Source organism: Choloepus didactylus, chromosome 15, assembly GCF_015220235.1.
Source record: "Choloepus didactylus isolate mChoDid1 chromosome 15, mChoDid1.pri, whole genome shotgun sequence".
NCBI lineage: Eukaryota > Metazoa > Chordata > Mammalia > Pilosa > Megalonychidae > Choloepus > Choloepus didactylus.
The window spans coordinates 88,534,846-88,559,673 of NC_051321.1; the positions used below are offsets into that span (position 1 = coordinate 88,534,846).

The window sequence follows — 24,828 nt, forward strand, 5'->3', positions numbered from 1 at the left end:
TCTCTCTCACTAAACCAACTCAGTAGGTGAACTCACTGCCCTCCCCCCTACATGGGACCTGACTCGCAGGGGTGTAAATCTCCCTGGCAATACAGGATATGACTGCCAGGGATGAATCTGGACCCAGCAACATGAGCTTGAGAACATCTTCTTGACCAAAAGGGGGATGCAAAATGAAATGAAATATATAGATAACCATTTTTAGGTGTTAATGTATTGGAATAGCTAGAAGTAAATACCTGAAACTATCAAACTCCAACCCAGTAGCCTTGACTCTTGAGGATGATTGTATAACAATGTAGCTTACAGAGGGTGACAGTGTGATTGTGAAAACCTTAAGGATCACACTCCCTTTATCCAGTGTATGGATGGATGAGTAGAAAAATGGGGACAAAAACTAAATGAAAAATAGGGTGGGATGGTGGGGATGATTTGGGTGTTCCTTTTAACTTTTATTTCTTATTCTTATTCTTATTCTTTCTGGTGTAAGGAAAATGTTCAAAAATAGCTTGGGGTGATGAATGCATAACTATATGATGGTACTGTGAACAGTTGATTGTACACCATGGATGATTGTATGGTATGTGACTATATCTCAATAAAACTAAATTTAATTTAAAAAAAAAGAATCAGTGTTGAATTCTGACAGATACCTTTTCTGCATCAATTGGCATGATTATGTATTTTTATTCCTCATTCTTTTAACATGGCATATCATATTGATTTATTTTCTTATGTTGAAACACTTGCATATGTGGGATAAAACTCTCTTGATCATGGTACAATTCTTTTAATGTGATGTTGAATTCAGTTTGCTAGTATTTGGTTGAGGATTGTTGCACGTATTATCATAAAATTTATTGGTCTGCAATTCTCTTTGCTTGTGGTATCTTTATCTGACTTTAGTATTAGGATGATGCTGGCATCACAGAATGAGTTAGGAAGAGCTCCCTCATCTTCAATTTTTTGGAAGATTTTGAGCAGGATTAGTGTTAATTCTTCTTGGAATGTTTGGAGAAATTGACCAGTGAAACCATCTGGTGCTGGCCTTTTCTTTGTTGGGAGGTTTGTGATGACTAATTCAATTTTGTCACTTGTTACAAGTCTGTTGGTGTCTTCTAATTTTTCTTGAATCAGTGTAGGCAGTTTGCATGTTTCTAGATCATCTAATCTGTTGTCATACAGTTTGTCAATGTATCCTCTCAAAAGCCTTCTATTTCTTTGGAGTCAGTAATAATGTCCCCCATTTCATTTCTGATTTTAATCATTTGTGTCCTCTCTTTTCTGTCAGTGTAACTATAGACTTGTTGATTTTATTGATTTTTTCAAAGAACCAACTTTCAATTTTGTTGATTCTATTATATTATTCTCAATTTATCTCTGTTCTAGTCTTTATTATTTCCTTCTTTTTGCTCACTTAGTGCTTACTTTGCTTTTCTTTTTTCAAGATTCCCCAGTTGTGAATGCCCAGGAATGACTACGGTTTGTTAATTTCTGATGGGTATGGTAGGAACCAATTCACAGTAATTTTGCTTATATTAGGTTATTTTTTGGGGGTAGAGTAGGAACATGTTGGAAGTAAAGTAGTTATTTTAGGTTAGTTGTCTTTTTCTTACTCCCTTGTTATGGTTTGTTTGTTTGAAATGTTTTTTCTTTGTATGTTTTTTTTTTTGATATAGTTAATTTAAAAAAAGAAGTCAATTAAAAAAAAACAATTAAAAAATATGCAGAGCCCCCTTGAAGATCTGGTGGAGAGTGCAGGGGTGTTGGGCTTCCCCACCTTGATGGTTGCTGATGTGCTCACAGACATAGGGGACTGGTGGTTTGATGGGCTGAGCCCTCTACCATGGGACTTGCCCTTGGGAAGACTGTTGCTGCAAAGAAGAGGCTAGGCCTCCCTATAATTGTGCCTAAGAGCCTCCTCCTGAAGGCCTCTTTGTTAATTTTCCACTTATCCCTCTGTAATAGATTTCTATTTTGAATTTATGAAGACTTGTTTTGTGACTAACATGTGGTCTATCCTGGAGAATGATCCATGTGCACTAGAGAAGAATTTCTATTCTGCTGCTGTTGGACTAAGTGTTCTATATATACCTGTTAGGTCTAGTTGGTTTAGAGTATCATTCAAATCTTCTATTTCCTTAGTGATATTCTGTTTAGCTATTCTATCCCTTATCAAAGGTGGTGTATTGAAGTCTCCTGTATTAATATATAATTGGCTTTTTCTCCCTTCATAATTGTCAGTGCTTGCTTCATATATTTTTGGGTCTCTTCCAATAGGCACATATATATTTATAATTGCTATGTCTTCTTGTTTAATTGGCCCCTTTATCATATAGTGACCTACTTTGGCCCTCATACCATTTTTTATTTAAAGTCTCTTTTATCTGATATTAGTATTGCTACCCCAGCTCTCTTTTGATTACTATTTTCATGGTATGTTTTATTCCATCCTTTCACTGTCAATCTATTTTTGTCTCTGAATTTAAGGAGAGTCTCTTATACACTGCATATAGTTGGGCCATGCTTTTTTATCCATCCTGTCAATATTTGCTTTTTGATTGGAGCATTTAATCCATTTACATTTAAACTAAGAACTTATCATGCAAGACTTTATTCTGCCATTTTACTATTTTGTCCTTGTAAGTCTTATATCTTTTTGTCCCTCAATTCTGCCATTAATGCTTACTTTCATATTTTGTTAATTTTTTTGTACTGTACCATTTTGGTTCCTCATTTCTTTCTGTTCATATTTTTCAGATATTTTCTTTGTGGTTACCATGGGGCTTAACTTTATTAACCTAAATCTATAATTATCCTAAATCTGTAGAATCAAATCAAATGTTTGATTTGATAGCAAATTAACTTCAATAGCATACACCTATGCTGTTCCTATGCCCTTGTCCCCCTACCTTTTTCTTGTACTTTTTACAAATTATATCTCTATACATTGTATGTCTAAAACCATAGATTTCTCATTAAATTTTATGTATTTGCATTTTAGAACCTGTAAGAAGTAAAAAGTGGAGTTACATACCAACAAAAACAATACAATATTACTGGCGTTTATAATTACCCATATGGTTACCTTTATTGGAGATCTTTCTTTACGCCACTTTAACCCACTGTCTAGTGTCCTTTCCTTTAGTCTGAAGAATGCCCTTTAGCATTGCCTATAAGGAATGTCTAGTGGTATGAACTCCCTCACCTTTTGTTTTTCTGGGGATGCCTTAATTTCACCCTCAGATTTGAAGGAGTCTTGCCAGATATAAAATTCTGGCTTGGCAATTGTTTTCTTTCAGCACTTTAAATATTTCATTCATTGTCTTCTTGCATCCATGGTTTCTGATGAGAATTCAGCACTTAATCTAAATGAGATTCCCTTATACATAACTTGTTTTTCTTTTGCAGCTTTCTGAACTCTCTCTCATCCTCTGCACGGGACAATTTGATTACTAGCATCTGGGTGTGGTTCTCTTTCAGTTTATCTTTTGGGGGTTCATTGGGCTTCTTGACTGTGCATATTCGTGTCTTTGGTTACCTTTGGGGAGTTTTCTGCCATTATTTCTTTGAATATTCCTTCTGCCTTTTTCTCTCCTTCTCCTCCAACTCCCATAATGCATATACTGCTATGCTTGATGTAACCCACAGGCCTCTTAGGCTCTGTTTGTGTTTTGTTCTAATTCTTTTTTATTTCTGTGCCTCAGTCTGGATCATTTCAATTCTCTTGTCTTCAAGTTCACTGATTCTTTCTTCAATCAACTCCAATCTGAAAACAACTATGAAAGCTTGGCAAAATATACTAAACAAGTGTTTGAAGGCATTGGAGTATAATCAACACAGGTAGACTTAAGAGGCTGTAATGTCTGAGAGAAGGGAAGGATACAATGTGAGTTTCACAATCATCCTAACATTTTTCCTTCGGGCCAATTTTGAAATTATGGATTAGGGAACAGAAGCTGAGAGAAAGGGCTCGGGAAATAGCAGTCAGAGTTCTTGTCTGCCAAAGTGGCTGGGAATGGTGGAGTGAAATCCAGGAGAAGGAAATGAAAACAAGGAGGGAGGCCCAAAATCTGCAAAGAATCCTCTTCAAGTCATTGGTTGATACCTTTACTACATAAAAGTAGGGGGGGGGGTGTTTTAAAAAGGCATAAAATGGTAAATGGGCAGCTAAAAAGCTTGGCAGAGACCTCAGCAGCCACAGGGATCTAGGGAGAGAGGTTCAAGCCCCAGTGAGGTAGGAGGGACCTTGGCAAACACTCTGGACTTTCCGTTGGAACCCAGAAGAGCCACACCAGAGGAATAAGACGAGGCTCAAGGAGGACCACATCCTGTGATAAGTGCTACATTCTATGAATAAGGAGAAAACAGAAGTAGACCAGCCCTAGCTGTCTGCTGGAAAAAAAATAACCCTCTTTGTAGGAGGAGTACATTATCCACAGCCTTCACAAATTTTCATCCTTAATATTCGGCATCCAACCAAAATTATGAGGTATGCTTTATAACAAAGACAGAATGACATGCTATTAGAATAAAACTGTTTTAAAACCCATAGAGCTATACAACTCAAACAGTAAACCCTAATGCAAGCTATGGCCTATAATTGATAGTATAATTATAATAATACTGTTTCTTCGATTGTAACGAAGGTACCACACTATTGCAAATTGTTGATAACATGGAAATCTATTGGGGAGTAATACAGGGGAACTCTTGTGTTTTCTGTAATCCTATAAGTTCTCTAATAAAAATGTATACATATAGCTTAATTTTGAGTGAGCCCAGAATGAAGTGGGCAGAAGAAAGATGACTGGGTGAAAGTTGTGGGAGGCAGCTTTCTGCTCTCAGATGGTTGCCAACCATGTCTCTTTGCAAGGGGAAGGCAAGCTGCTTGGGATTGTGCATGCTGAGACCCCATCAGGGGCAGGAGGCTCAGACTCACAGGGTCTCTTCCACAACCAGAGCCTGCAGTTCTGTGGCTTAAGCACCATATTTTCCTCTTTTATGTAAAAATTAGATCATGTTACCTGACATGTGCCCAAATTTTCCCTGTACTCATAGTAAACTTCAAGTAGCTGAGCTCTGAATCTAAATAATTGCATAAGTTGGTGGCTAAGGAGACCTCAGAGTGGGAAGGGCCCAAATGGAAGACCAGGTAGGCAGGGGTGGGGGTGGGGAACCATTGAGGCCAGCAAAGAACTAGAGCAGTGAAGGAGGAGTCAAGGAAGGAGGGGGCATTAAGAACCAGACAGACAGCAATGTCCAAGCACTGGAGGATTGCAATAGGTCTTCAGCACCAAGGCTGAGGCAGCCAGCATGGCAGGCTGGGCCATGAGCCAGCCTAGACAGATCTCTCCACAGTGCAGCTCTCAGGAGCACAGAAACGGCATTTGTCATTTCTGCCTCAAAGGCCTCCAGTGGCTCCTTTGGCTCTGGCTTGCTGCCACACCTGTGTCCCAGGCCACATCCAGCCAGCTAGTGGCCATGAGACACCATGCACAGTGGGCGGGCTACCTATTCCCTTAAGCATCCTCTGCCCCTTCAACTGCAGGCTGAAAAATTCAGTTGCTAGGAAAACAACGAGCTGCAACAAGGCTGTTCTCCCAGGAGCCAAGGATTCACCTTGGATAAGAGAGTTGGCTCTGAGAACAAGACTTAGCAAATACTTAGATAGCACTTTCTCCATAGCTGGCCAGGTTCTAAAAGCTTTACATTCATCCAATCACCATCACACCAGAAGAAAGAGGTAGTATTATTATTATCCCATTTTACAAGTGAAGAAACTTGCCCAAGAGCTCACCATTGTGAAGGGATTTGGATCCTGGCAGCCTTGTTCAGAACCCACAGGCTTCAAGCTTCTTGTCATGGTGATTACAATGCAGTGATGGTTCTAATAAATTTAATCCTCCCCCATGTGTCTTCTTTCCATTCTACTCATCTCAAAGCCATATCTCACATTTCTCTTGTCTGTCTTTGCTTCCATACGTACACATTTATTGGATTTTCTGAAGAACAGTAGTTATTACTCTTTGCAGTAGAACATCCAAATGTAAAGATCAAGATAACTGATCAATTTGACATTCAATTTTTAATGTCAAATTGAGAAAAGAATTTGACACTATTCAATGTAAGATTGAATGGGATGTAAAAAATGCTATTAGCATTTATGAAAAATAGCACTAGATTTAAATCCTGCTTGTTTTTTGCATTGAAAACAGGGAAATTACTATTGATTCTGACATGTTTCTTTTGTAGACGACCCGTTAAGCTCAGCTGTCTAGGAACGTGCTTGGAGCTTGTGCGTTGGGCACTGTGCTTGGAAAGCCAGGTCTGAGCTGGACACACCTGCCACCCATCCACAGCACCCCTTCCCAGGGGGAATGTGGGGTGGGCTAAGGACATTGACATTCAGAGAATACACTGATTTGTGCTGATTTTGTCCTGTTTTACTGGGCATGCTTAAGACCTCAGATAACTTTTCAGTGTTTAACCATCATTAGCATGATGAATGGCATCAGAGATTCTTTTATTCAGGGAACCTGATGATGGAAAAACAACTTAAGCCTGGACTCTGTGGTGCCCACATTCCCAGGCCTCCTATTTTAGGAATTACATGATTCACTTTAAGGCCATTTTCTTTTTAGGCTTGCATAATTTGATAAATCATCAAGAGAAAACCATGCAGCATTATACTCATTGGCAAATAACATATGCTCTAGATTAACACAGTAATACCATAAAATGACATTTTGAGTTTGACATTCAACAAAGTACTTTTGCCTACCTGTTATCAAAGTGTCACTTGGAATATCTTCCATTATACATTTCTCCTCTCGTTCTCCTACATGGAAATAAAAAGCAGTTGAAAGCGAAAAAGAAAAACTTAAAAGAAATGTTAATGTTTGCATTTCTGTTGTGTAACCACTCCTGGTGGTGCTTTCTCTGAAATGGATTAATTGCAATGGAGACTGTTTATTGAGTGTTGTATTTCTCTGGATGATTTTGTAAAATTGATTTTCGTGAGAAGAGACATATGGTGGTTACTTTTGGGCACGTAATTGCAGCAAATTTCATGGAACAAGATAAAAAGTGGGCGGACCTTGGGCCTTTCCAAGCATGGTGACGTCTGAGTATGTTCTGTGCACATTTCATATGTTACTCAAGATTTTAAGGTGTTCTTACTTAAGATCGCTTTTAAAGAATTTGAAGTGTTCTGATGGAATGAAAAACAATGTGGGGTGAAAGGAAAGGCACCAGAAGATACACAGAAAGAACAGGGACAGCCAATGCAAGCCCTGAGGACCCAGGGATATGTCTCTAGGAACAGTCTGAAAGGACCCTTTTCTGGTTGCTTCCACTGTTGGCAGGAGGCCTGGGGGTGGGAGGTGAAGCTGGTGCCATGGAGGAGAGAAATGCAAGGAGGTGGGGGAGAGACTGGTGCAGAAGAGAGCAGCTGGAGCAAGAAGCTGGATGCTGGGGTGGAGAGGCAACCCACGTTCTGGCAGAGGCCTCATCTGCAAGGAGACTACCTCATAAAAAGAGGGCGCTGCAATTAGTGTCATCCCTTACCTCCCTTCAGCTCTGCCTAGGTATTATTTTTTAAACCCTCTATTTTAAAATAATTAGAGGCTCAAGAAGTTGCAAAGGAAACAGCACAGAGAGGCCCATGTACCCACTGCACAGCTTCCCCTGATGGAGAAGCCCTCCAAAAGAAGGTGACTTCTTGGCCACCTCATCAAAGTCAGGGTGACACTGGTGCAACTCAGGGGCTAGACTGCAGACGAGATGATTTCCCATTCACGCACACACTTTGTGTGTGTGTGTGTGTGTGTGTGCTGGCATAAGAACACTTCCATGAGGAATTATGAACATTCCAAACAAGTGAAAAAAAAGAAAAACGTGGCATTGTGGTTTGGAGCAGAGACTGGAGTTTGCCTGGACTCATCCACCACACCTTTTAGCTAGTGCATCTGAACAGGTACGAGACTGCAGGGCTGCCATCTGTAAAGCAGGGATTGCACCTGGACATTGTGGCTATCAGCACATGTTGCATCTCCTGGCTTCTCTGGCCCAGGGTGGGGTCTCAGCTCACGGGCCCTCTGCAGCTGTCTCCAACTGGGACCCTGCCCTTAGACCCCCCCTACCCAGAGCCTATCCTGGCTTTGGAGACCATCTTCTCCTGCCTCTTCGTCAGGGACTGAGCTCTGAGCACCTGCCTGGCCTTCCCTTCATCAGGCATCCCCCAGTCTTCCGTCTAGAGGCAACACTGGGGCCCCCGCCTGGGCTCACCTCCTCTGCGGCTTACCTGTGAGTAACCCAGGCAGGTTACTTACTGGCTTTCTGCCCCAGATTCCTCATCTGCAAAGCTGGATAAGAACAGTCCCTGCCTTTCAGTGCATCTGTAAGAATCAAATGCTTTCCTGTGTGTCAAGTGCTCACGACAGCCCCGGCACAAGGTAAATGCTATTGAGTTTGCTACTATTTCATAGCCTAACATCTTCAAAGAGTTGTCTGGATGTTTTGTCACCACTTCCTCATATCCATTCATTTCTAAATATCTCTTTATTATGGAAATTTCCATACACACAAAACTAGAGAATTGTGCTATGAACCCCAATCTTTAACACACACAAACACACACTGTATGAGACACATGCCCACACTTTTTTCCTAGGGTGTTTTAAAGCAGATTCCAGACCACAGGTCATTTTCACCCACTGGAACCTTAGCAAGCATCACTGACTAGAAAGGATGTTCTTTAACAGGATGACACCTCAAGTCCTTACTACATCTCACACAACTCACAGACTTCACGCTCAAAAGCTGGATTTCTTTGCCCAGTATCCAAGATCCACACATTGCATTTTTATTGTGACATCCCTACCACAGCCTGGTCCTTGAGTTACACCCCGAGTTCCTTGCTCCCCATTCCCATCCTGGTCCTGCCAGGGGCCAGGGCATGAATTGCACCCCAAATTCCTCATTCCTCCAGCTCAGCCTGCTAAGGGATGGCCTGACTCCCAGGCACTCCTGGCTCTCAGTGACTTGAGGTCGTCCAGGACAGTCTTTTGGAGAAGGCTGCAGAGGCTGACAATGCAGCAGAAGCAATAGGGTGGGCCCACAGGACTGGCAGAGGGAGGAGAGAGGGTCTGTGCAGGCACCAGCAGGCCCCTCACTGCCCCAGCCAGCAGGGCAGGAAGCTGTCCTGTGGGCCTTGCTCCCCACTCTACACTGCTCCCCTCTGCCTCGCTGGGCCTCCCTGGGCAGCTGGCACGGGGGGTGGGGCCTGCCTCCTGACACACCTTCTCCATCTGGCCTTCAGGGACGGTCGCCCGCAGTGCACCTGGGGAGGGCCCTGTGGGAAGGTCGCAAGCTGCCCGTCCTTGGCTGGTGGCTGTACCTCCCGGCTCCAGGTTACATCCGTGCCCTGGTGACCCTGAGTCACATCCCTCCCTCTCACAGGGCACCTGTTCCCAGTTTCCTGGAAGGGATTGACTTCTTTGAAACGATGTCCTTCCTGCTCTTGTGATAAACATCCTTCGTCAAAGGAGAAGATGAAGGCAGAACATGGAATGTTTTCATGCTGCTGTTTCAATCCTGGGCATCCCCTAGCTTGGATGATTTGGGGGTGAACTGTTACTGGCTCTTGAAATGAAAACTACATCCCACGGGCCCTGGAAGGATGTGGGAGAAACGTCAGGCCACCCCACAGGGGCTGGGAGCTCCCAGGCAGCCTTCTGAAGGCCCCCGGGGGCCTGAGCGGCAGCGGCCTGCGCCCACCGAGCAGGAGCCGCGGGGCGCGAACGCCCGTGCAGCGGCCTTTGCAGCTGAGCACACACCCGCAGCGCGTGTCACTCGCGCGTGGACGTGTCCCTTGCTCTGGGTTACCGCTTCTCTGCTTTTTTTTTCCTCGTCTCAGGAACGGGGAAGCCGCTGCTTTGGGCGGTTCGCACAGATGGTCTGTTTGCCCACAAGGGATGGCGCAGGTAAGGCAGGAGCTGCGGCGCGCGGGGGCGCCAGGGTCGGGGCTGGGACCGGGGAGAGGCGGTTGAGGGGCTGTGGGCCCTGTGGGACGAGGCGGGGTCTGGGGAACGCAGGGAGGAGGGGCGAGGGCTGCGGGCGCGCCCGGAGGCGGAGCCGGGGTCCGGGGGGAAGGAGGGAGGGTCTCCGCGGAAGGAGGAGCACGGGAGGCCAGGGCCGGGGCTGGCGGTGGGAGCTGCGAGGCGCCTCTGCGGCCCGCCCTTCCCGGCCTGGCGAGCGCCCGCCGTCTGCCGCCCACAGAGCCTGCGCTGGGAAGGGGCGGGTCAGGCCGGACCCCTTTCCCAGGACCGAGCCCTCGCTTAATGCGCAAGCGCCGCATGAAGATTTGGGAATAAATGCTTGTGGGAGCCAGGGAAGAAGAGTTCCTGTTCAAACAGTGTAATCGCTAGTGAACAGGCACTCTGTCGAGGTTGAGTGTTGTTTTAAATGTGGCCTTCAAGAAAGGGGAGCGCATCTAATGTGTGGAAAATGTTTACAGGCACCGATCTGGGCCAGAGCACCCTCGGGGAGCTGCGTCCTGGGGGTGGGCGGTAAACAAAGGAAAACAGCGCAGACGGGTGAGCAGCGTGGGAAAGAGAAAAGACGCTCGCGGCACGGAGAGGGCTGGGGGAGCCGGGGGAGGCCCTTAAGAGCAGGGCTCCTGGGAAACCCGGAGCCTGGGAACCACCCTCTGTGGGGCCCTTATGTGGGCCATCCGGGGAAGCATCCTGGGTGTAGACAGACGGACTGAAATGTCTGATCCACCTGTGTTTAGGAGGCGTGGTGGGATAGGCTCCTGCTTTCAGCAGTTTTGTATCACTTGAGGCCCTCAGGTGAAGAGGAGAAAACAACCTTGACTCTCCTAAGCAGAGGGGAGCCCATCCGAAGACTCCTGTGTCTTGAGACACTGGGAGAGGCTGGGGCCAGGACTGGGAATGGTCTGGAATTGCTGCCTGGAGTGGGAATCCACCAGGTGACCCCGCTCTCCTTGGAGGCACTGGCTAGGGCTCCAGTCCCTGAGAGTGCCAGGCCTGCTCCTGGCTGATGCAGGGGAGGGGAGAAAGGACTTTGGGGCTTCCAGGTGAGGTGACCACCGCAATCACCCTGCCCCACAATTAGACTTCAGTGGGGGGAGGAGGGCAGAGCTTCTCAAGTGGGAATTGGGATGGGTGGTAGGGAGATGGTGGGTGTCCCACCTCACTTCAGTGCAGTGTCCAGGTGTCAGCAGAGCCGGCCCATCCTCAGGACCCATTCCCCCGCCCTGGGTGTGGCTGGCAGGCTCCCAGACAGCAGTGCCAAGGACAAGCTTGAGCAACCTGTACTTGGAAGAGGCAACTACCCTGACTTCACTTTGCAGCAAGCACAGTATTGAGAACAACCATTTCAATAAGCCTGTTATACCAGCTTTCACCAGTGTACACTAAACTCATTTTTCTCCAACTTAAAAACCAGTTATTTTCTGCTGTGCCTGTCATGGACTCTCCACACCCAACCGAAGATGTTGGTCACTGTGTTGGTTTGGATATCTTATGTCCCCCACAAAAGTCATGATTTTTTAACCCAATCTTGTTGGGTGGAACCTCTTGATTGAGTGTTTCCATGGAGCTGTGACTTAACCCAACTGTGGGTGATATCTTTGATTAAATTATTTCCATGGAGGTGTGGACCCCATCCACTCAGGGTGGGTCTTGATTGGTTCACTGGACTACTTAAGAGAGCTCAAGAGCCAACACAGATACTGATGCTTGAAGAGGTTTGGAGATGCTAAGCTAAGAGATAAAGCCCAGAGTTTGCCCCAGAGAAGTTAAGAGAGGACCCCAGATGTTTAGAAAGAAATGCAACCCAGGAGCAAAGGACCAGCAGTCACCAGCTACATGCTTTCCCAGCTGACAGAGGTGTTCCAGGTGTCATCAGCCATTCTTCAGGCAAGGTATCCTCATATTGATGCTTTCATCTGGACACTTTTATGGCCTTAGAACTGTGAATTTGTAACCTAATAAACCCTCTTTATAAAAGCCAATCCATTTCTGGTATTTTGCTTAATGGCAGAGTTGCCAAACTGGAACAGTTTGTCCTTAGGAGTAAGTTCAGCAAACAAACTGTTGTTAGTCATCATGTACTCCCTGGGATACACAGGAAAAGGGTTGAATGGGTCAAGTTTCCAGCCACAATGTCTGGATCTGAACCCAAATTTTACCACAAACTCACCATGTGGTGTCAAGAAACTTAACAGGAAATGGTTTATGTAGAAACAATTATGTGCCAAGACTCTCTGCCTCCGTTTTCCTTTCCATCATTCATGATAGCATATATGTGATGTGTTTAGGACTGTGACAGGCATGGATTTTCTGGGACATGTAGAGGACAGTGACAGGTGTGGATTAAATGAGTCCATATTTACAGACCCATGGATTTTCTGGGTCTGTAGATGTGACACGTAGAGGGTAGAGACAGTTTGTACTTAATGCTAGCCCTCTGTAGTTCACCAGCTGTTGAGATACTTAGATAATTTCTCAAACCCTTGGTGACTCCTGCCTGTCTCATTACACTGTTCTGAGGCTCCAGTTAGACAATTGCTGCATCTAGACCCATCCAGCTGGACAATGAGAGGACTGACGCAATTCCTGACTGCTGGGCACGGTCTAGGGCTTGCCTTACATGGCTGTACAGAGAATAGGGGTATTTCTTTTGCATGCCAAGCAAAGTACTTATTTTTGGAGTATCAAGTTCAAGCCCTGTTCTCCTCAAGGAGGAGACCCAGTCTCAGGTCCAGCTCCCCTCCATTTCCTCCTGGGGCAGAGATGAGTAGGGCTTTCACTCCTTCATATTGCAAGGCTGTTGACTGGGAGACCAGAGTCTCTTGGTCTGCCTGCACTTTGCTAAGGGTCATTCTGCTCCCAGAGCTCAGTTTGTTGCTGATGCCAGTGCTCCACCCCCTACCACCTCCTCCAAACTCCAGCGCTCCTCCTGGACCAGGTGGAGATCAGCCAAGGAATCTCTTACTCTGCAGGAGCATCCCCAGGGCCTGGGTTTCCTCAGGAACTTGTTCACAACTCCCCTTGTCATCTCTTAATGTGTTCATGGAGAGCTGGCTCTCCAGGATGTTTATTAAATCCTCTCCTTCCTTGTACACCAAGCTGAGAAGGCAAATTTGCAGCAACCTTAGTTTTTCTGGCTCACACATTCTGAGTGCATCTCAGACAATTCCTTGGAGAGAGTCTCATTAACATTCATGATTGCCTTAGAAGGTATTTTTATAAATTCAGGTTCTTCCTCACATTCTAAGAAAGTTTTAACTACAAGCTTCATTTCTTTAGACAACTTTTGCACCTCCAGGTCAATTTATTGTTCACAACCTTGCCATCCTTTGCTCTCTCTCAACAACAGAATGAAGGAAAGGGCTCCTCAGATGATACACCACCAGGAGATTAGGTTGAAATCAGTCCCCAAAGATCTGACCATGGGAACATCAGCCCCTCAGCACAGTGAGTCATCAGGAGAACTGTGCTCTGAACAGCTCTGGGTGTTGCTGGGGCCTCAACGATGGGCCATAGACCATGGATGTTTCCTAACCCACACTGTCTTGAGTCAGCACTCTTTACCTTCATGGCCAAGTCCGGCCTGGCCCTTCCATTGGAAGTTCCATTCTGGCCTGAGCTAGTGGTCTTGGATTTATCCTTTCTGGGTAATGATGCTTCCTTCTTTTTTTTTTTTTTTTTTTTTTTTTTAATCATCATTTTATTGAGATATATTCACATACCACGCAGTCATACAAAACAAATTGTACTTTCGATTGTTTACAGTACCATTACATAGTTGTACATTCATCACCTAAATCAATCCCTGACACCTTCATTAGCACACACACAAAAATAACAAGAATAATAATTAGAGTGAAAAAGAGCAATTGAAGTAAAAAAGAACACTAGGTACCTTTGTCTGTTTGTTTGCTTCCCCTACTTTTCTACACATCGATCCATAAACTAGACAAAGTGGAGTTTGGTCCTTATGGCATTCCCAATCCCACTGTCACCCCTCATAAGCTACATTTTTATACAACTGTCTTCGAGATTCATGGGTTCTGGGTTGTAGTTTAATAGTTTCAGGTATCCACCACCAGCTACCCCAATTCTTTAGAACCTAAAAAAGGTTGTCTAAAGTGTGCGTAAGAGTGCCCACCAGAGTGATCTCTCGGCTCGTTTTGGAATCTCTCTGCCACTGAAGCTTATTTCATTTCCTTTCACATCCCCCTTTTGGTCAAGGAGATGTTCTCCATCCCACGATGCCGGGTCTACATTCCTCCCCGGGAGTCATATTCCACGTTGCCAGGGAGATTCACTTCCCTGGGTGTCTGATCCCACGTAGGGGGGAGGGCAGTGATTTCACCTTTCAAGTTGGCTTAGCCAGAGAGAGAGGGCCACATCTGAGCAACAAAGAGGCATTCAGGAGGAGACTCTTAGGCACAAATACAGGGAGGCCTAGCCTCTCCTTTGCAGCAACCGTCTTCCCAAGGGTAAAACTTATGGTAGAGGGCTCAACCCATCAAACCACCAGTCCCCTATGTCTGTGGTCATGTTAGCAACCATGGAGGTGGGGTAGGCGAATACCCCTGCATTCTCCACAGGCTCCTCAAGGGGGCACTACATCGTTTTTTTTTTTTTTTTTCCTTGTCTTTTTTCTTTTTTTTTTTTTTTTTAACTTTCCCTTCTTTTTTCAAATCAACTGTATGAAAAAAAAAGTTAAAAAGAAAACAAACATACAATAAAAGAACATTTCAAAGAGACCATAGCAAGGGAGTAAGAAAAAGACAACTAACCTAAGATAACTGCTTAACTTCCAACATGTTCCTACTTTACCCCAAGAAAGTTACATACTATAGCAACATTTCAGTGAACTTGTTCCTACTACATCCATCAGAAATTAACAGACCATAGTCATTTCTGGGCATCCCCAGAACGTTAAATAGCTTATCTGTTCTTCTTGGATTATTGTTCCCCCTTCCTTAATTGCTCTCTACTGCTAGTTCCCCTACATTCTACATTATAAACCATTTGTTTTACATTTTTCAAAGTTCACATTAGTGGTAGCATATAATATTTCTCTTTTTGTGCCTGGCTTATTTCGCTCAGCATTATGTCTTCAAGGTTCATCCATGTTGTCATATGTTTCACCAGATCGTTCCTTCTTACTGCCGCGTAGTATTCCATCGTGTGTATATACCACATTTTATTTATCCACTCATCTGTTGATGGACATTTGGGTTGTTTCCATCTCTTGGCAATTGTGAATAATGCTGCTATGAACATTGGTGTGCAGATATCTGTTCGTGTCACTGCTTTCCGATCTTCCGGGTATATCCCGAGAAGTGCAATCGCTGGATCGAATGGTAGCTCTATCTCTAGTTTTCTAAGGAACTGCCAGACTGACTTCCAAAGTGGCTGAACCATTATACAGTCCCACCAACAATGAATAAGAGTTCCAATTTCTCCACATCCCCTCCAGCATTTGTAGTTTCCTGTTTGTTTAATGGCAGCCATTCTAACCGGTGTTAGATGGTATCTCATTGTGGTCTTAATTTGCATCTCTCTAATAGCTAGTGAAGCTGAACATTTTTTCATGTGTTTCTTGGCCATTTGTATTTCCTCTTCAGAGAACTGTCTTTTCATATCTTTTGCCCATTTTATAATTGGGCTGTCTGTACTATTGTCATTGAGTTGTAGGATTTCTTTGTATATGCAAGATATCAGTCTTTTGTCAGATACATGGTTTCCAAAAATTTTTTCCCATTGAGTTGGCTGCCTCTTTACCTTTTTGAGAAATTCCTTTGAGGTGCAGAAACTTCTAAGCTTGAGGAGTTCCCATTTATCTATTTTCTCTTTTGTTGCTTGTGCTTTGGGTGTAAAGTCTAGGAAGTGGCCTCCTAATACAAGGTCTTGAAGATGTTTTCCTACATTATCTTCTAGGAGTTTAATGGTACTTTCTTTTATATTGAGATCTTTGGTCCATTTTGAGTTAATTTTTGTGTAGGGGGTGAGGTAGGGGTCCTCTTTCATTCTTTTGGATATGGATATCCAACTCTCCCAGCCCCATTTGTTGAAAAGACCATTATGGCTCAGTTCGGTGACTTTGGGGGCCTTATCAAAGATCAGTCGGCCATAGATCTGAGGGTCTATCTCTGAATTCTCAATTCGATTCCATTGATCTATATGTCTATCTTTGTGCCAGTACCATGCTGTTTTGGCAACTGTGGCTTTATAATAAGCTTCAAAGTCAGGGAGTGTAAGTCCTCCCACTTCGTTTTTCTTTTTTAAAGTGTCTTTAGCAATTCGAGGCATCTTCCCTTTCCAAATAAATTTGATAACTAGCTTTTCCAAGTCTGCAAAGTAGGTTGTTGGAATTTTGATTGGGATTGCATTGAATCTGTAGATGAGTTTGGGTAGAATTGACATCTTAATGACATTTAGCCTTCCTATCCATGAACATGGAATATTTTTCCATCTTTTAAGGTCCCCTACTATTTCTTTTAGTAGAGTTATGTAGTTTTCTTTGTATAGGTCTTTTACATCTTTGGTTAAGTTGATTCCTAGGTACTTGATTTTTTTAGTTGCTATTGAAAATGGTATCTTTTTCTTGAGTGTCTCTTCAGTTTGTTCATTTCTAGCATATAGAAACATTACTGACTTATGTGCATTAATCTTGTATCCCGCTACTTTGCTAAATTTGTTTATTAGCTCTAGTAGGTGTATCGTTGATTTCTCAGGGTTTTCTAGATATAAGATCATATCATCTGCAAACAATGACAGTTTTACTTCTTCTTTTCCAATTTGGATGCCTTTTATTTCTTTGTCTTGCCGGATTGCCCTGGCTAGCACTTCCAGCACAATGTTGAATAACAGTGGTGACAGCGGGCATCCTTGTCTTGTTCCTGATCTTAGAGGGAAGGCTTTCAGTCTCTCACCATTGAGTACTATGCTGGCTGTGGGTTTTTCATATATGCTCTTTATCATGTTGAGGAAGTTTCCTTCAATTCCTACCTTTTGAAGTGTTTTTATCAAAAACGGATGTTGGATTTTGTCAAATGCTTTTTCAGCATCTATTCAGATGATCAATTGATTTTTCCCTTTCGAGTTTTTAATGTGTTGTAATACATTGATTGTTTTTCTTATGTTGAACCATCCTTGCATGCCTGGAATGAACCCCACTTGGTCATGGTGTATGATTTTTTTAATGTGTCTTTGGATTCGATTTGCAAGTATTTTGTTGAGGATTTTTGCATCTATATTCATTAGGGAGATTGGCCGGTAGTTTTCCTTTTTTGTAGCATCTTTGCCTGGTTTTGGTATTAGATTGATGTTAGCTTCATAAAATGAGTTAGGTAGTGTTCCATTTTTTTCAATGTTTTGAAAGAGTTTGAGTAAGATTGGTGTCAGTTCTTTCTGGAAAGTTTGGTAGAATTCCCCTGTGAAGCCATCTGGCCCTGGGCATTTATTTGTGGGAAGATTTTTGATGACTGATTGGATCTCTTTGCTTGTGATGGGTTGGTTGAGGTCTTCTATTTCTTCTCTGGTCAGTCTAGGTTGTTCATATGTTTCCAGGAAATTGTCCATTTCTTCTACATTATCCAGTTTGTTGCCATACAGTTGTTCATAATATCCTCTTATAATTTTTTTAATTTCTTCAGGATCTGCAGTTATGTCACCTTTTTCATTCATTATTTTGTTTATATGGGTCTTCTCTCTTTTTGATTTTGTCAGTCTAGCTAGGGGCTTGTCAATCTTGTTGATCTTCTCAAAGAACCAACTTTTGGTGATATTTATCCTTTCTATTGTTTTTTTGTTCTCTATGTCATTTATTTCTGCTTTAATCCTTGTTATTTCTTTTCTTGTACTTGGTTTAGGATTGGTTTGCTGTTCATTTTCTAGCTTCTTCAGTTGATCCATTAGTTCTTTGATTTTGGCTCTTTCTTCCTTTTTAATATATGCGTTTAGTGCTATAAATTTCCCCCTTAGCACTGCTTTTGCTGCATCCCATAGGTTTTGGTATGTTGTGTTCTCATTTTCATTCGTCTCTATATATTTAGCAATTTCTCTTGCTATTTCTTCTTTAACCCACTGATTGTTTAGGAGTGTGTTGTTTAACCTCCAGGTATTTGTGAATTTTCTAAGTCTCTGATGGTTATTGACTTCTAATTGTATTCCATTGTGGTCAGAGAATGTGCTTTGAATAATTTCAATCTTTTTAAATTTATTGAGGCTTGTTTTATGTCCCAGCATATGATCTATTCTGGAGAAAGTTCCGTGAGCACTAGAAAAGTATGTGTATCCTGTTGATTTGGGATGTAATGTCCTGTAGATGTCTGTTAAATCTAATTCATTTATCAGATTGTTTAGGTTTTCAATTTCCTTATTGGTCTTCTGTCTGGTTGATCTATCTATAGGAGAGAGTGATGTGTTGAAGTCTCCCACAATTATTGTGGAAACATCAATTGCTTCCTTTAGTTTTGCCAATGTTTCTCTCATGTATTTTGTGGCACCTTGATTGGGTGCATAGACATTTACGATTGTTATTTCTTCTTGCTGAATTGCCCCTTTTATTAGTATGTAGTGGCCTTCTTTGTCTCTCAAAACATCCCTGCATTTGAAGTCTATTTTATCTGAGATTAATATTGCTACACCTGCTTTCTTTTGGCTGTAGCTTGCATGAAATATTTTTTTCCATCCTTTCACTTTCAGTTTCTTTGTGTCCCTGTGTCTAAGATGAGTCTCTTGTATGCAACATATTGATGGTTCATTTTTTTTGATCCATTCTGCGAATCTATATCTTTTAATTGGGGAGTTTAATCCATTTACATTCAACGTTAAAACCGTGAAGGCATTTCTTGAATTGGCCATCTTATCCTTTGGATTATGTTTGCCATATTTTTCCCTCTCTCTATTAATATCCTTTATTGTACCCATACCGAGTCTCTTTAGTACTGAACCTTTCTCCAAGTCTCTCTGTCCTGTCTTTGTTTCTCTGTCTGTAGGGCTCCCTTTAGTATCTCCAGTAGGGCAGGTCTCTTGTTAGCAAATTCTCTCAGCATTTGTTTGTCTGTGAAAAATTTAAGCTCTCCCTCAAATTTGAAGGAGAGCTTTGCTGGATAAAGTATTCTTGGCTGGAAATTCCTCTCACTCAGAATTTTAAATATATCGTGCCACTGCCTGCTCGCCTCCATGGTGGCTGCTGAGTAGTCACTACTTAGTCTTATGCTGTTTCCTTTGTATGTGGTGAATTGCTTTTCTCTTGCTGCTTTCAGAACTTGCTCCTTCTCTTCTATGTTTGACAGTGTGATCAGTATATGTCTCGGAGTGGGTTTTTTTGGATTTATTCTATTTGGAGTTCGCTGAGCCTTTATGATTTGTGTATTTATGTTGTTTAGAAGATTTGGGAAGTTTTCCCCAACAATTTCTTTGAATACTCTTCCTAGACCTTTACCCTTTTCTTCCCCTTCTGGGACACCAATGAGTCTTATATTCGGACGTTTCATATTATCTATCATATCCCTGAGGTCCATTTCGAGTTTTTCAATTTTTTTCCCCATTCTTTCTTTTATGTTTTCATTTTCCATTCTGTCATCTTCCAGGTCACTGATTCGTTGTTCAACTTCCTCTAGTCTTGTACTATGAGTGTCCAGAATCTTTTTAATTTGGTCAACAGTTTCTTTAATTTCCATAAGATCATCCATTTTTTTATTTAGTCTTGCAATGTCTTCTTTATGCTCTTCTAGGGTCTTCTTGATTTCCTTCATATCCCGTACTAGGGTCTCATTGTTCATCTTTAGTTCTTTGAGTAGCTGCTCTAGGTGTGTCTCTTCTGGTCTTTTGATTTGGGTGCTTGTGCTTGGGTTATCCATATCGTCTGGTTTTTTCATATGCTTTATAATTTTCTGTTGTTTTTGGCCTCGTGGCATTTGCTGACCTTGATAGGGTTCTTTTAGGGTTTGTAGACCAGTTGAAGTCCTTATCTCTAATTTATCAGATCTACAGCTTCGTGGAGTACACTTTCTCTAACTAACCAGCAGGTGGCGTCCACGAGCCACCTGTTCTCCACAAGCCAGATCTCCCCTGCTTAGCCTTTTTGGTGAGTGGGGGAGTGAGTCTTGTGGGGCCCAATTGGTGTCCCAAGCTTGCGTGTGTAGTTGGTGTTGCCTGCCCTGTATGTGGGGCGTGTTTCTGGGCAGTCGGGGAGGGGGGGTGGCCCTAACAATCAAATCTCCCTGATGATCCTAGAGTTTTAAAGCTACTGCAATAGTCTAATCCTTCAGTTCAGTCCTGCCACAGTTTGTCTCTGCCACTGACCCACAAGTCTTTGGTATTGGCGTATGGCTCCTGAGACTTGCAAGTGGGCCCCTCTTCCAGGCTGTGCACCCCGGGTCCTCTGTTGAGGGATGACTGTGCTATGTCGCAGGTGAGTGCCGTCCCCCCAGGGCAGTTCTGGGCTGCTGGGCTGTGTTGGGAGGCTCCCAGTCTGCTCAAATGATGGCTGAATGGGGCTCTGTTAATTCACACTGCTCCCCCTTCCCAGCTCTGGGACATTCAGCTGAGGTTGCAGGGAAGGCTAATGTCCACGCCCAGTTTTGTGGTGTGTGCCTGTTATTTGAAGCACTTCCGTCACACTGGGTTGTCTGGGGCAGCTCTGGGCTATGGGGCTGGCGATGGGCAGGAGTGTTTCCTGTCCACCAGGATGGTGGCTGTGAGCGGACACCCCCCTTTTCTTGGGAAGTTGTGTTGTTTAGTGAATTTTCTCAGCCACTGGATTATTGCCTTTTGTCTCAGAGCTCTCTTAGTTCTGCTCTTGACTTGACGTGCCCAAATTTCAATTCTTTGAAGCTTTCTGTATTGAGCTTCTTAGAGTAATTGTTTTAGAAAAAGCAAAAAGGATTTAAAAAAAAAAAAACAAAAAAAAAACGGCCCTCCTCAGAGATCTAATGGGTTATTGAAATGCTAAGAGACAAAACAACCAGGGCCATTAAGGAAAGGTCCCCAGGGCAGAGAGATCAGCCTTGCTTCGGGATTTGCATATGCGCCTCAAGGCCTGATCTCCGCCCTTCCCCTTTCTGTGTTCACCAGAACTCCAAAAATCCTCTGCTTTTATTTTGGAGTTTTTCGTGTTGTTTTTTTTCTATGGCTGTCTCCTCTCTGCTGGGCTGGCTGCTCTCAGAGTCTCTGGTGTCTGGCCTCAGTCTATCTATGGTTGGAGTTTGAATCAGTAGAATGAGTTTCCGGTAAGAGCAGCCACTGCAATTCTCCCTTCTCCTTCCTGGAGCTGACAGCCCCTCCTCCCCCGGGACTGAGCCTGGCAGGGAGGGGCGCGGGTCCCCTGGCCGCAAAAACTTACAGATTTCGCTGATCTCAGCAGTTCCACGTTTTCATGAGTGTTGTATGAAGTATGCCCAAAGACAGATTGCTCTGTGGTCTGCTTCCTTCTTTAATGCACTGTTTTCAGCTCTGTCCTTTTGGCTCTGTTTCTGGATCCTCCATTTGTTTTAAAAGTAATGAGTTCTTCCTTTGCTGCCTCTTGGCATGCCACCTGGGGATGAGGGATATGGCCAGGGTCAAGGGTGCCAGGAAGCAGTAGAAACCTCCCAGTGCTGCCCTCCTCTCAGCACCCCCTGTGCATAGGTGCTCAGCAAGCAGTGTAGTTGTGGGATCCCCGTGGAATGATAGGGGCATTTCTCCTCTGCTAGGTGGCAGCTGTATCCACTGCAGCTAACTGGACCAGACGGGGCCTGATGGCTAGAGGCAAGCCAGGACTTGGGTATCTGGGACAACTCCGGGGCTGGAAAACTGGCCCAGAGGCTGATGGGGGTCTAGAAGCCTGTGAGTGTGGGTCCTTGGCTGATCGTTGTAGGGTTGGGCAGAGAAGGTGGAGGACTGGGATGGAGGATCTGCAGGAGGCTGGGGGTCCAGGGTACTCTGAGTAAGGGTCTGGAACTGCACATGGCTGAATGTGGAGTCAACGGTGGAGACCTTGGTGAAAGGTTCACTGGAGGAGGGAGATTGTCCAGGGAACCAGGGGTCTGTGGTGGCCCTTGGCTGAAGGTAGAGTGCCATATGGAGTCCTGGAGTGAGGGTGTGCCAATGGGCAGGGCCCTAGTGTACTCTGAGATGGTGTCGGTGCTTGTGATTGTCTGAGTGTGGAATCCACTATGGATACCTTGAATGGAGGGTTCCCCCATGGCCTGGAATCCACAGCATTCTGAGTGATAGTCTGCAGTTGTCCTTGGATGAATGTAGAGTCCACTGTGAAGATTGTAGGTAGAGGGTTCACTGGTGGGTAGGCATCTGGTGTACACTACCTAGAGGTCCTGGGATGCCCTTGACTGACCCTAGAATCTGCTGCTGGAAACTTGGATGGAAGGTTTGCTAGCGGGCGGGGGTCCTTGGCATTCTGAGTGGGGATGAAGGGTAGCCCTTGGTTGAGTGTAGAGTCTAATGGGGAGATCTTAGATGGAGGGTGTGCCAGTAGCCAGAGGCCAGTTGCACTCAGAGTGAGAGTTTGAGGTTGTGATTTTCTGAGTGTGGAATCCACAGCAGATACCTTGGATGGAGGCTTCACCTGTTAGTGGGAATCCACAGAACTCTGACTGGGGGTCTGTGGTTGCCCTTGGTAGAATATACAGTCCAATGAAAAGAATTTGTGTGGAGGGCTTGCAGGTGAGTGGGCTTCCTGTGTACTGTGAGTGGCAGTGAACAGTTGTACTTGGCTGAGCATGAAGTCCAACATGGATTCTTGGTATGGAGAGACTGCCACTGGGCAGGTGCCCTGTGTACTCTGACTGGAATTCTGCAGTTCAGACTGGATGAACGTGGATGGTTCTGTGGAGCCATTTGATGGAGGGATTGCTGGCAGGTGAAGGTTCAGAGACCTCTGAGTGTGGGTCTGCCATTTCCCTTGGCTGAGCATGAAATTCAATGCAGAAAGCTCAGGTAGAGGGCTTGTCAGTGGGCGGGAGTTCACTAAACTCTGTGTGTGTGTGTCTGCAGTTGCCATTGGCTCACTGTGGAGTCCAAAGTAGAGATCTTGGGTGGGGTTCCCAGTGGGCAGGGGTCCACAGCACTCAGTGTTGGACTCAGTGATTGTGACTGAGTGACTTGGGAGTCCGCTGTGTTGACTGGAGGACTCTCTGACTGGCAGAAGTACATGGCACTCTGAGTACTGTTCCGCAGTTGCCCTTGGATGAATGTACAGTCCAATGAGGAGATTCTGTGTGGAGGGTTTGATGATTGGCAGGCATCCAGTGTCCTCTGACTGTGAGTCTCTGGATGCCCTTGGCTGAGTATGGAATCTGCTGTGGAGATCTTGGATAGACGGTTTTCTGGTGGATGCTGGTCCATGGAAAACTGAGTAGGGATCTGAGGTTGCCCTTGGTTGAGTATAGGTTCCAATGAGGACTCGGGTGGAGGGTGCACTGGTGGGCTGGTGTTCCATGCATTCAGAGTGGCCATCTGAGGCTGCCGTTCATTTACTGTATGAGTCCAATGTGGAGATGTCAGACAGAGGGTTTGACAATGGGCAGGGGTCTGGTATACTCTGACTGTGGATGTTTGGTCTTGGCTGAGCATGGAGTCTAGGGAAGATCACGGATGGAAGATTTGCCCACGGATGGAAGATTTGCCCACGGATGTTGGTCCATGCCACTCTGAGTAGGATTCAGTGGAGGCCTCTGGCTGACTTTCACTTTTAATGTGAGGACCTTTGATGGAAGGTTCACTGGTGGTTGGACATCTAGAACTCTGCCTTGGGGTCCTTGGATATCCATGACAGCATAAAGTCCAAAGCTGAGTCCTTGGTTGCAGGTTTTGCCAGAGGGCAGGCATCATATACATGCTAGTAGACATCTGAGATTGTGACTGGCTGAATGTATAGTCCAACGTGGAGACTTTGGTTGGAGGGTTCACCAAAAGGTGGGTGTGCCAGTTTGAATATATTGTGTCCCCCAAACACCATTATCTTTGATGTTATCTTGTGTGGGCAGGCGTTATCAGTGTTGATTAGATTTCTTTGAGTGTTTCTTTGGAATGCACCCCACCCAGCTGTGGGTGATGACTCTGATTGGATATTTCCATGGAGGTGTGGCCCCACCCATTTAGGGTGGGCCTTGATCAGTGGAGCCATATAAATGAGCTGACAGGCAGAGGGAACTCAGTGCAGCTGTAAGTGATGTTTTGAAGAGGAGCTACAGCCAAGAGGGACACTTTGAAGAAAGCACAGGAGCTGCAGATGAGAGAAAGTTTTGAAGATGGCCGTTGAAAGCACTCTTGCTCTGGAGAAGCTGAGAGAAGACAAATACCCCAAGTGCAACTAAAAGTGACATTTTTGAGGAACTGCAGCCTAGAGAGGAATGTCCTGGGAGAAAGCCATTTTGAAACCAGAACTTGGAGCAGATGCTAGCCACGTGCCATCCCAGCTAACAGAGGTTTTCCAGACACCACTGGCCATCCTCCAGTGAAGGTACCCGATTGTTGATGTGTTACCTTGGACACTTTACGGCCTTAAGACTGTAACTGTGTAACTAAATAAATCCCCTTTTATAAAAGCCAATCCATCTCTAGTGTTTTGCATTCTGGCAGCATTAGCAAACTAGAACAGCTTCCATTTTATTTGATTTAAGATCTCTGAGTGGCCCCTGAAGCTCCAGCTATCACAACATTATTCAGGAAGAAAGGTGATGCACTAATCCAGTCTAATTCATTCCAAAAGAGCACCAAAGTTTCCCCGTGAGGTTTTCCAGGCAACTCTGGCCAGCGCTGGGCCACACTGTCAATC

The 24,828-nt window shown here is 44.4% G+C and overlaps 1 protein-coding gene across 1 annotated transcript in view; it reads right to left on the reverse strand.

The window, feature by feature from the left end:
- The window catches only part of LOC119509982, a 60,138-nt gene that overhangs the window by 18,032 nt on the left and 17,278 nt on the right, over positions 1-24,828 (reverse strand). Inside the window, exon 3 of the mRNA XM_037803927.1 lies at positions 6,785-6,841. Within this exon, the coding sequence (XP_037659855.1) occupies positions 6,785-6,841 (57 nt within the window). The remainder of the gene's footprint in view (positions 1-6,784; positions 6,842-24,828) is intronic.